Here is a 13,192-nt window from a genome sequence, read left to right as displayed (position 1 = left end):
AGGCAGGAGGATCACTTGAGCCCAGGAGTTTGAGGTTACAACAAGCTATGACCACACCACTGCACTCCAGCCTGGGCAAAAGAGCAAGACCCTATCTCTGAAAAAATACATAAAATAAAAAATTTAAGTTAAAAAAAATTAAAAGGAATAATACCTAGTATTTGCTTAAGTTTGGGGAAACAGACCATCTTATATTGTCTAGCAGTGACCTTTCCAAGTGTTTAGTTTGGAGACACAAATTCAAGGACAAATGTATGGTCTATAATAACCATATATATCAAATAATGCGATTCTAGTCAGCCATCAGCATGATAACGCAGCTCGGCATTTACAAAGCAGAATAAGCCAAAACTTACTGAATAAATAAACATGTACCAAAATTGTTTCTATCTGGTAGTAGGATTATGGGTCAGTCTTTACTTTTCTATTTTTCAACAGTTTCTGTTTTTCGAAATTTGTTCTTGATCTGAGCATCCATTACTTCTAAACAAAAAACAGAACTATTTATATATCCATAAATGCATAAAGACAGAAAAAATTGCTTGTTCCACCTCTTTCACATTTTTACTATGTTTCCTCCTTCTCCTCCTTCATATCCTAATTTCTTGAAAGAGCTGTCTGTATTTACTGTCTTTATTTCCTCATCTACCAATCTTTCCTCAAACCACTTCTATGGATTTTTAATATAAGACACTCCATGATATTCAGTTCAAGAAGGGTACATCATGACCAGGAGCTGGACTAAAATGTCCTTTGAAGTACTCTGAAACTTTGAAGGGGAAAAAAAAAATTTCCACCTGAACCATACTGAACTTACCAACAGAAGCTGATAAAGCCCCAGGTGAATGTCATTAAGATGCTTTTCAAACCATAAATGTGTGGGAGGAGGGTGTGCATGTGCATATATGCCTGACACATTTTTCCATATTTTGATTAAAAATGACTGATTCAACAAATATTTGAGATCCTACCCATACTGGGCATAGTTCTTGGCATTGGGGACACACAGCAATGAACCAAAGAGTCAACTCCCCCTGCCCTACAATTTTTGGATAGAGCTGCCGTCTGAGCAAAGACCTGAAGGAGGTACGGAGCAAGCCGTGTAAGTAACTTGGGAGAAGAAAGCTACAAAAGCTCTGGAGACAGAGTTTATCTGGTAAAAGCAAAAGTGTTGGGAGTGATAGTGATGAGGGAGTAAGGGAAGAAAATGACATCAGAGAGAAAGGGACCTGACCCACACAGGGATATCCATCACTTTTCAAAGGGAGGAGAGCACAAGTCAGGCCACAAAGGGTAGTGACTTACTAAGGTTAAAGTGAGCCAAAGGAAAGGTCAGCATGTGTCTGGAGCAGTTTCTAGTTCCAAACTGCAAATGAAATTATGCAAATAAAGATTCTTACCTTCTAACAGGTTGTGCAATTTTGCTTCGAGGCAGGTTACTCCCATTTATTGCCAACGAAGGTCTTGGGAGTGCACTGCGACCCATTATCCCAGAAGCTGCAGCTTTGTTCGGTGTGGGGATTCCTGTGTTGGAATACAGCTGTAAGCCGTTTGATAAAGGCATGTTACTGCTGCCTTGAACGGTTGGACTCACATAGGCTGTGGCTTTAAGAGGTTGTCGGATAGACACTGGGAAATGCCCCACGCTGTGGACTCTGTGTTGAAGCTGTCCTGGTGATGGAACTAGAAGAGAAAATGATATTCATGTGAGCGAGCTTCTACCACTATCCAACTTAGGAAATGTGTGCTATTTTCAGAAGAGCCAATTATGCCTGAGAGTACAATATACACAGGAGGAGATAAATGGAATACAGGCTCCAGATGGCACTGAGTCATGGAAAATTCTAATCCTTGACACGGATCTCCTGGTCTGTCCATGAGCCACATTTTGAAGTGCCTGGCTATATGCAGAAGCCAGTTCTAAGCACAGCCTCCTTTCCTTTACAAATGTGATGATCTCTGAGTTCTTACAAGACAAAGTCTTCCCTGCTTGCTTGCTAGAAATTAGGATTTCTTGATGCTTGCTTTGGTGGTGGTTCCATGAAAAAAAAAAAAGGGGAGATACTTTAATAGTTGTAATTATAGGAAAGAGGACAGAGGTGGTATCTGTAGGTACAAACAGTTTATTACAGATATGTTCCTTAAATAATATTCATACGTCATTTATCTGTCTTTGAGTTGTTGGGCATTATCACATATATAATAGTAGCAAAACCTATAAAATGAAGGGAACTGGGAACTCTCTGGGTAAGAACCCTTAAAAATTTCATCTATATACTGACCCAACTTTGTGTATCATTTCACATTAAAAGGTAACAAACTGGTAGGCAGAAGTTTTTAAATTTTTTAATCCCTTTCTCCAAGGAAAACAATCAAATTTAATAGAAACTTATGCACAGATTCTGCCTACTTACTAACTACCCAAGCCTTTGCTGCCTAGTACTTGCCACATGGTTAAACATGGACATACCCTGTTTTCTAAAACAGTTGAATTTACTTAATCATAAAATATATGATAAATACTTTTTTGAAATAAATATAAGGGAGAAAAAACCCAAAAAAGTATCTATGGTTTTATTTATCATCTCTTGAAAATATTTCCTTAAATTTAGTTTTTCCTTAAAAAAATTTGCGCAACTATACAAGGCAAAATCTATATACAGACATACTGATACGTGTGTTATCAAAAAGATAACACATCATGATCAAGCAGGTTTCATCCCAGGGATACAGAAATGGTTTAACATAGGCAAATCAGTAAATGTGATACATCACATAAACAGAATTAAAAACAAAAACTATATGATCATCTCAATAGATACAAAAAAAGCATCTGATAAAATCCAGCATCCCTTTATGATAAAAACAAAATAGGCATAGAAGGGACTTACTTCAAAGTAATAAAAGCGATATATGACAAACCCATAGTCAACATCATATTGAATGGGGAAAAGTTGAAAGCATTCCCCCTGAGAACTGGAACAAAACATCCTTCACAAGGATGTCCACTTTCGCCATTTCTAGTCAACATAACACAGGAAGTCCTAGCCAGAGTACTTACAGGAGAGAAGGAAATAAAGGGCATCGAAATTGGAAAAGAGGAAGTCAAACTGTCACTGTTTGCCAATGATATGATTGTATATCTAGAAAACCCTGGAGACTCATCCAGAAAGCTCCTAGATCTGATAAATGGATTCGGTAAAGTCTCAGGATACAAAATCAATGTACACACATCAGTAGCACTGCTATATACCAACAACCACCAAGCTGAAAATTAAATCAGGAACTCAATCCCTTTTACAACATCTGTAAAATACAAAATAAAATACTTAGAAATATACTTAACCAAGGAGGTGAAAAATCTCTACAAGGAAAACTACAAAACACTGTTGAAAGAAATCACAAATGACACAAACAAAAACACTTCCCATGCTCATGAATTGGAAGAATCAATATTGTAAAATGATCATACTGCTCAAAGCAATCTACAGATTCAATGCAATTCTATCAAAATACCACCATCATTCTTCGTGGAACCAGAAAAAACAATCCTAAAATTCATATGGAACCAAAAAACAGCCCACATAGCCAAAGCAAGACTAAGCAAAAAGAATATATCTGGAGGCACCACATTAACCAACTTCAAATTATACTACAAGGCTACAGTTACCAAAACAGCATGGTACTGCTATAAAAATAGGCACATAGACCAAACAATAAAGAATCCAGAAATATACCCTAATATTTACAGCCAACTGATCTTCAACAAAGCATACAAAAACATACACTGGGGAAAGGACACCCTATTCAGTAAACGGTGCTGGGAAAACTGGCAAGTCACATATAGAAAAATGAAACGGAATCCTCATCTCTCACCTTACACAAAAATCCACTCAAAATGGATCAAAGACTTAAATCTAAGACCTGAAACCATAAAAATTCTAGAAGATAATATTGGAAAAATTCTTTTGGACATTGGCTTAGACAAAAAAAATCATGACTAAAATCCCAAAAGCAAAGGCAACTCAAACAAAAATAAACAAACAGTACCTAATTAAACTAAAAAGCTTCTGCACACCAAAATAAATAATCAGTGAGTAAACAGACAACTCACAGAGTAGAAAAAAATATCTGCAAACTATGCATCTGACAAAGGACTAACAGCCAGAATCTACAAGGAACTCAAATAAATCAGCAAGGAAAAAAAAACAAAAACAAGTAATCCCATCAAAAAGTAGGCAAAGGGCATGAATTGATATTTCTCAAAAAAAGATACACAGCCAACAGACAAATGAAAAAATGCTCAACACCACTAATCATTAGGGAAATGCAAATTAAAACCACAATGAGACACCACCTTACCCTGCAAGAATGGCCATAATTAAAAAGTCAAAAACAATAGATGTTGGTGTGGACATGGCAAAAGGGAACACTTTTACACTGCTGATGGGAGTGTAAATTAGTAGAACCACTATGAAAAACAGTATGAAGATTCCTTAAAGAACTAAAAGTAGAATTACTATTTGATCCAGCAATCCCACTCCTGGGTATCTACCCAAAGGAAAAGATGTCATTATATGAAAAAAAAGACACATTCACGTGCATGTTTATAGCAGCACCATTTGCAATGACTTAGATATGGAACCAACCTAAGTGCCCATCAACCAACGGGTGGATAAAGAAAATGTGGTATATATACATCAAGGAATACTACTCACCCATAAAAAGAAACAAAGTAATATTTTGCAGCAACTTGGATGGAGCTAGAGGCCATTATTCTAAGTCAAATAACTCAGGAATGGAAAAGTAAATATCGTATGTTCTCACGTGTCAGTGGGAGCTTACTATGAGGATGCAAAGGCATAAGAAGGAGATAATGGACTCTGGGGACTTGTGGGGAAGTTTGGGAGGGTGCTGAGGGATAAAAACTACATGCTGGGTACAGTGTACACTGCTTCAGTAACAGGTGCATCAAAATCTCAGAAATCACCACTAAAGAACTCATCCATGTAACCAAAAACCAGCTATACCCCAAAAACTACTGAAATAAGAAAAAAAAAAAAAAGAAAAGAAATGCCGACATATGTGTATAGTAGTCAAAAAACTTTATAAAAAATAAGGTCTATACAAGATCCTCCCTTAGGTGTATTCCCATTTAGCTTCATAACACAGCAAAGTTCTCTTGGTTGACAAATCATCTCTAAGATTCTTTCTAACCAATTCTGTAATGCCTTAATTTGCTAGTTTTTAACCATGCAATTTTTTAATATGCTCGTTCAGCAACTGTAACAAGTCTACTGCACTAACACAAGATGTTAATAATAGGGGAAACTAAGAGGATACAGAGGGTGAGGGATTATATGGGAATTCTCTGTACTTCCTGTTCAATTTTTCTATAAGCTGAAAACTGCTTTAAAAAAGTGTTAATTTTTTTAAAAACCTTCAATATATGAATTTGGCTCAATTTCTTCTGAAGCATAATATACATAAAATACATACATCTTAAGTCTAAGCTCAGTGAATGTTCAAAGTGAATATGTTCATGCAACCACTCCTCCTATCAAGATAAAAAGCATCACCAGCACCTTATAAGGCTCTCTCATGCCTCTTCCTAGTCAAAACTCCTCCAAAGGTAAGTGTTATTCCCACTTTTATTACAACAGACTGTTTTTTCCTATTTTGAGGAAATTCCTAGCAACAGACTTACTAGTATGTTAACCTTTTAATCTGGCTTCTTTCACTAGACACTTTGTCTGTGAGATTCACCTGTGTTGCTGTGTTACTAAGCAGTATTCCATTGTATGAATGTGATTATTCCCCTGATGACAGAAAGCTAGGCTATTTCTAATTTGGGGTTTTATGAACCTTCTTGAACATGTTTTGGTGATCATATGCACTCATTATGTTAGGTAACTATTAGGAGATATTAATTTAGCAAAGTTGCTGTATTCAATATCAAAACACAAAAATCAATTCTATTCAAAATACCAGCAAACTAGTAGAAACTGAAAGAAACCTGAGGAAATACTATTTACAAAAACACTACTTAATAAAAATCACAATACCTAGAAATTAATTTAACTATAGAAACACAAAACCTCTATATAGAAAGCTACAAAACTTCACTGATTTTAAAGACCTAAGTCAATGAAGGACTATTCCACATTAATGGATGCAAAGACTTAATATTGTTAAGATATTCCAAAAATTGATCTACAGAGTCAATGAAATTCCAGAACAGTTTATTCAGGAATACAATCCTACTATCTCTCCTACATATAACATATATCACCACCCTTGATTTAAAAAAAACATAAGAGAAACTAGTTAAAATTAATAGGCATAATCCTAATTTTACAAATGAGAAAACGAGACTGATAAAGAATGTTTAACTTTCCAAAAAGTTTATTATTAAGAAAAGACCCAAAACCGGGTCTTTGACTACAACTGTGTTCCTCCTTCTATACTTGCAGCCTTTCCAACTCTCTATCCTACCTCTGTTCTTTCCTGAAAGCAAAATGGCCCAGAACCAGAAATTGTCATGATAAGAATTTAGAATGCATAAATAACAGTGGCTTAGAATGCTCAGAAATGAAAGTAAATGAGAGCATAATCTTAAGATTTGAAACAAAAGTTATGAGAGTCCTCTTTCTCCTACACATTATTATTCTTCTTGGGGGCGTTCTCTCAGTATTATGCTTGACTTAGAAATGATGATTTTTATAATTTCCTCATTTCTTTTACATGCATGAATTGGAATCTACTACAAAGAAGATGTTCCCCTCTTTCTATTTATCCAATTAAGTATGAATCCATGCATATTTATTTTATTCCATCAGTTATAATCCATTACTACAATTATTTACTCTGTGGCTCAAACTGTCCCATATTTGGCCATTAGGAGATTCCCTCAACTTGGTTCCTGTATCCTTTTGACATTTCCCGTCATTTTGGGGGCACTTCAATCAAAACTGAACATTCTTTGCAGTGTACATTCTATTTTGGGTTACATACATTTTTCTGGCACTCAAATCTGCTATTAATACACACTGAGTTGGAGTCAACAAAAATTCCTAATTGTTACCATATTTGCTATTCTCAAAACTGTGTTTCTCTCATCCTACATTTACACTATTTACACTATTGATTTTTTTTTTTTCTTTTTCCAAGACAGGGTCTTATTCTATCTATTGCCCAGGCTGGAGTGCAGTGGTGCAATCTCAGCTCACTGTAGCCTCAACCTCCTGGGTTCAAGTGATCCTCCTAGCTTGGCCTTCCAAGTAGCTAGCACTACAGACATTGGCCACCACACCTGGCTAATTTTTGTATTTTTTGTAGAGACGGGGTTTCATCATGTGGTCTAGGCTGGTACACTACTGATTTTTGTAACTTAGATACAGAATTGTATATTTCTATCAGCTAAGTTTCTTCATGATACATTTGGCCCATTGCTGTAACCTCCTGACATAAAATCAGTTATTAGTTCTCTCAGTTTCCACCATTAGCAAATTTCATAGGTTGTTTCCGTGTCCTTATACAAGTCATTGGTTCAAATATTTAATAGGTCAAGCCTCAACATAGAATCCTGTGGCATTCATTCAAGCATTCACTGAGTTCCTTATGTTCAGGTAACATGTCAGGCACTGGGAACAGAAAATCAAATAAATGATGGTCCAAGCCCAGAGGGAGCTTACAATCTAGTAAGAAAGACAAATACATTAATGATAAAACATGGTACACTGAATAACAGAGGTAAGCACCAAAAATCTAATCCACTCTAGCATTGTTTGCGGGGTATTTGAGAAAGTGTGTTAGGGTGATCAAGTAAGCAATGAAAACTTCCAAGGGCATGGTATTTGGACTGTATTATAAAAGTAAATAGGAGTAAACTGAACGAAGAAGGAAAAGGAAGAATGCTAAGCAGAGAAGAACAATACGTGGAGCTAGAATATCCTAACAGTTAAAAGCATAAGCTCTGGGAGTAACCAGACCTAGGTCTGCCTCTGCTCTTCTACCTGCATGGCCTTGGACAAACTGTTCCTTAACCTGTCAGAACTGTTCCCTCTTCCACAAAATAAGAATGGCAGTAGAAACTAATTCATAGAGTTGTTGGTAGAACTAAATATGATAATGAATATAAACTAGTTAGCACTGTTCCTTGTACAGAGTAAATGATGTCACTTGGTTGTTAGGAACTAAAACAAAGAAATGAAAGACCACTGCATGTTAGGGAGATACAATTTGACACCCAAAACTAAGTTTGAGGGAGAAGAGCTACAAACCATTTTAGATGCAGACTTAAGACATCTGCTTGATGACTCTTGGCCAGTACACTCAGAACACACTCAGCCTCCCAAGTTTGGGCATTTTTATGAATGCTGGTAATATGACCTTGTGCCTTCCTCCTAGAGGTCAGTGTAAGACTTAACTGCAATAACCCATATAGACAGCATGAGTAGGAATCGGGGGGGATGCCAAAACAGCACATCCCCACATAAAGTGAAGACACACAGCACTAGGCCTAATGCTCACTGTGTCGCTCACTGCTGGGTGAACCATAGAAAGTAAGTAACAGAATGTGGGGTAAGCTAAAATAGAGTGGATAAAAACTACTTTAGACACACTAAAATATAACTTTATTTAGGGGGAAAAAGGACAAAAGTATGCACAGGTGAAAACCAAGACAAAAGGAATGGCTAGACAGAATTAAGTGTGCTTATTCAAGTAGACAGCTAGAAAGGGGAGGATCTGCAAGGAAAAAAATTTTTGTATGATGAGTGGATAAATCAATCACCATCTAGTACTTCTACTATCTTAGGATACAAAGGACTACAAATAATTTACTATTATTATACAATTAACAATTTACTACTATTAATGGATACCACAGGCACTGGTAAAAATATTATTCAACTCTAATGGTGAAATAAAAAAAAAAGTTACAGGGCAGGGAGAAAAGTTTAGTGTTCCTGTAAGTAAATATAAAGAAATGGAACAGTAAGTTCTTTTCCTTACAATTAAAAATTATAAAAAATAATTATACAATTATACAACATATAATTATATCAAATAATTATACTCACTACAAGACTGTATTCTTGAAATTCCATTGCCAGCTCCATGCAAGCTTGAGTCAAAACTCTGACTATTTCGCACGGTGACTGGAGAACTAACATTGCTACTAATGGCAGTTGTACTTGGCATCCGGGCTAGGTTAGGCATACTTCTTCGGAGTTTATCTGGAAAAGAATTTACTAAGTTAAAAATGACAGATGTTATGCAGCCAAAATACTAGCATTCAAAAGCAAATAACAAAAGTCATATTGTGGTCAATAATAAATAAAAAGTATTATATGCTGATGATCAAGCTTTCTTTTTTTTTTTTTTGAGACGGAGTCTTGCTCTGTCGCCCAGGCTGGAGTGCAATGGCCAGATCTCAGCTCACTGCAAGCTTCGCCTCCTGGATTCAGGCCATTCTCCTGCCTCAGCCTCCCGAGTAGCTGGGACCACAGGCGCCCGCCACCACGCCCAGCTAGTTTTTTTGTATTTTTCAGTAGAGACGGGGTTTCACCGTGTTAGCCAGGATGGTCTCGATCTCCTGACCTCATGATCCGCCTGTCTTGGCCTCCCAAAGTGCTAGGATTACAGGCTTGAGCCACCGCGCCCGGCCTGATCAAGCTTTCTAACCTATTGTACAGGAAAACACACTCCCCAACCAGAAGGGTTCCATCAAATAAACATGTGTGATGGTTAATACTGAGCGCCAACTTGATTGGATTGAAGGATGTAAAGCACTGTTCCTGGGTGTGTCTGTAAGGGGTGTTGCCAAAGGAGATTAACATTTGAGTCAGTGGACTGGTTGGGGCAGACCCACCCTCCATCTGGGTAGGCACCATCTAATCAGCTGCTGGCATGGCTAGGATAAAAGCACAGAAGAACGTGGAAGGAGCAGACATCACTTTTCTCCAGTGCTGGAGGCTTCCTGTCCTTGAGCATCACACTCCAAGTTCTTCAGCTTGTGGACTCTCAGGCTTACATCAGTGGTTGCCAGGGGCTCGCAGGCCTTTGGCCACAGACTGAAAGCTGCACTGTCGGCTTCCCTACTTTTGAGGATTTGGGAGTCCAACTGTCTTCCTTGCTCCTCAGATTGCAGACAGCCTATCATGGGACCTCACCTTGTGATTGTGTGAGTCAATGCTCCTTAATAAATGCCCCTTCATATATACATTTATTCTATTAGTTCTGTCCCTCTAGAGAACCCTGACTAATACAATGTGTTAAAGAAGAACAAGACTTCTATAAAAAGACACAGGGACTAGCTAAGCAGTTAGCTATCTGTTCCTATTCAATAAATGGCTAAAATTATATTTAAAAAGTTAGAAAATAATCTTACAGCCATTTAATTTACCAAAACAACCCTAGAAACTGTTACATGCTTCTTTTAAAAAAAAAAAAACCTAGAAGAATCAAAACCAACATTTACTGAATCTTTTGCTACCATATCAAAATGGAACAAATTAATAAAATTAAAACTTCAGATGTCTTGAAATATCCACTCATGACATTAACATGACCACATTAATCTCTGGAAAGTTTTAACTTTGATGAGTACGCCACCAAATGTTTCGAAAAGAAAAAGACCAAGAGAATAGCTTCAATTTTTTTTGCCTTGCTAAGTTCATCTTCTGCCACCAAGAGGCAGCAGAGAGTCACATACAGATCTCAACGTTGAGATGTGTGAAATAACACATGTGAAATAAGCCAGCCACAAGACCACAAGTCTATGATACACTTTTTCCTTGATCAATACACATTCCCCAAAAAACTAAAGTACCTATGTCAGGTCATTTAAGCTGGGGGAAAAAAGCATATATACGAGTACTAAGCCATAACTAATTCAAGGACAAGTACTGAATTCATTTCTTTCTCCCCTTCACACTACTCCTTCTGCATTACTTAGATCCACAAACTGTAGCCCTGTCCAGCACATCACCTAATCTAAAAGTCTGGGAGTCTCTCAAGATTCACCTTCTCTTTGCACCATACTTTCCAAGTCCTGTTAATTCTGCCTCATAAACATTTAGTGAATCTTCCACTACCACCTAGTTCTTACCTCACTATTTATCACCTACATTTTCACAAAATTCTCTTAATTGGTCTCCCTGTACCCTTGTATCTTGTTTCTCCCATCCATCTCCCATACAGCCGATTCCACTCTTCCTGGAGCACAGCACACATCTAGTCACCCACTTGCTGAAATCCCTCCAATTCCAATTCCTCCCCTGCTCCTTCTACTGAAAGGTCAAGCTCCTGAGCACACTCTAGATGAAGCCTTCAAGGCACAGGCTCTTTATACTTCTCCGGCCTGACCTCTCAGCCTGCTCCCCAACCACAGGGGAGAACTCTTATACCTGTGAGCAGGCTGGTCCCTCCATGTGGACACCCATCCTCACTTTGGAGAAGGAACAAATGAAGGAGGGAACAGTTACTGTGTTTACACTAAATACCAGGCACTCTGTGAGCTGTTGGGGATATCACAGTGTATTAGGCAGATACAGCCCCGAGTCTCATTGAGTTTATAGTCAAGATTGATGGTCTAGGTTTATAGTCTATACCAGTGCTTCTCAATCCTTCCCCACCCATTGTTGATCCTAAAGAGAAAATGTAAAACAAATTTAATTAAACTTAAAATTAATTTTTCTCCCAAACAGAGTAAATACTAAAGATGAACATTTTTGATAGGGGTAAACCATGGAAGATCATAAATCACTGCAATATCTAAAAATTTTTTCACCCCTCCAACTTACAAGATCTTTTTATCTGTATTGATATATACTCCCAAACACTAAAGTGCACATATCAGAGCATTCAATCTTGTGGTCATTTTCTTTCAAGCAAAACCAGAAAATAATGATATACTTGAATACTAATCCAAAAGGCATTCAAGTCAAAATCAAACTCAGGTCTTCTTATTCCCCCTTCATACACTGCTCCTTTGACATTACTAATATCTATTAAATGTTGCTATGTCCAGCAATTTTTGCCCCCTTGGAGTGGAAAAGACAGAAGATTAAACAAGCACAATAAGTATACTTAGATAATATGTATAATAAGAAATATAATAAGCATAAGAAATTGCAGAGAGTGCTACAGTAGAAAGCACAAAAGAATATTTTACTCATGTGGCTCTTACTAATACTTTAAGAATTGGCACAATTATCCCCAGCATAGAGAAGCTTTTCTATGGACTTCCCAGCTGAGCTATCTACCTCTTACACATTTCTTTACTTTCTGTGTGTAGTTCTAGAGTAAGGATGCTCAAATACTGCCACTGACTGTTAGATTCCTAGGCACTTTTCCTCATTATCTTCTTGAGGCCTATTTTTAACAATCGTTATGTCTCATATTCCCAAATTCCTATTAAAGTTCCCAGCCTCAAACAGCAGGTACTTCATATATCAGCAAATACTATGTGTATGATTTGGCAGACAGTGTGTAGTAAGAAGGGAGGAATTAGAAGGATTCATCTCTACATACTCTTAGTGGCCACATCTAGATCTTCTGAATATCACAAAATCTAGTGTAAAAAAGTCAGCCTCTATCAGTACTAGACTATTTTCACTATATATATTTCATATATATATATATATAAAAGCAGCAGGGAGGCACAGGAACATAATTATATGCTATTGAGAAAATTAATTGAGCTTCTATATTTCTTTTTAAAATCTCTCTCCAACTATTTACTGTAATAGTTTTCATACATATAGAAATGTTTAAAACTAGTATCATAAACACCTGTTTTTCCACCTGGCTATACTAGTTGTTTCCATTTTGCCATATTTAATTCATCTCCACATATACATTTGTTTGCTTTGCTAAAGGAGATAAAACTTCAGACATCTTGACACTTTAAATGTACACTGTAATTCTATAGAATCACAATATTGTAAACACATGTCAACAAATTAACAATATCATATGATAATCTGCATACAAAATTTTTCAGACATCCCAAGAATATCTTTCATAAGTTTTTTCCTCTAAACCACGATCCAATCAAGGTCCATACATTACACTTGGTTATGTCTCTAATCTGTGTTAGTCTTTAAAACCAATCTTTACTCATATTTAAGCAACAAGTCAGTTTCACAAAGTTTTAATCTTGAAATATGCTCTTAAAAATAAGGTC

The 13,192-nt window shown here is 36.8% G+C and overlaps 1 protein-coding gene across 5 annotated transcripts in view; it reads right to left on the bottom strand.

Annotated features, from left to right (window-relative positions):
• SLAIN1 (SLAIN motif family member 1) overlaps positions 1-13,192 on the bottom strand; it is a 72,642-nt gene that overhangs the window by 7,607 nt on the left and 51,843 nt on the right. For all 5 annotated transcript variants that reach the window (XM_007960638.3, XM_007960639.3, XM_038007774.2 and 2 more), the window contains 2 exons: positions 9,084-9,239; positions 1,401-1,683 (listed from right to left, as the gene is read on the bottom strand). In XM_007960638.3, coding sequence (XP_007958829.1) covers positions 1,401-1,683; positions 9,084-9,239 — 439 coding nt within the window. The remainder of the gene's footprint in view (positions 1-1,400; positions 1,684-9,083; positions 9,240-13,192) is intronic.

This window comes from Chlorocebus sabaeus, chromosome 3, assembly GCF_047675955.1.
Source record: "Chlorocebus sabaeus isolate Y175 chromosome 3, mChlSab1.0.hap1, whole genome shotgun sequence".
NCBI classification, from domain to species: domain Eukaryota; kingdom Metazoa; phylum Chordata; class Mammalia; order Primates; family Cercopithecidae; genus Chlorocebus; species Chlorocebus sabaeus.
This window is presented reverse-complemented; position numbering and strand designations above follow the sequence as displayed.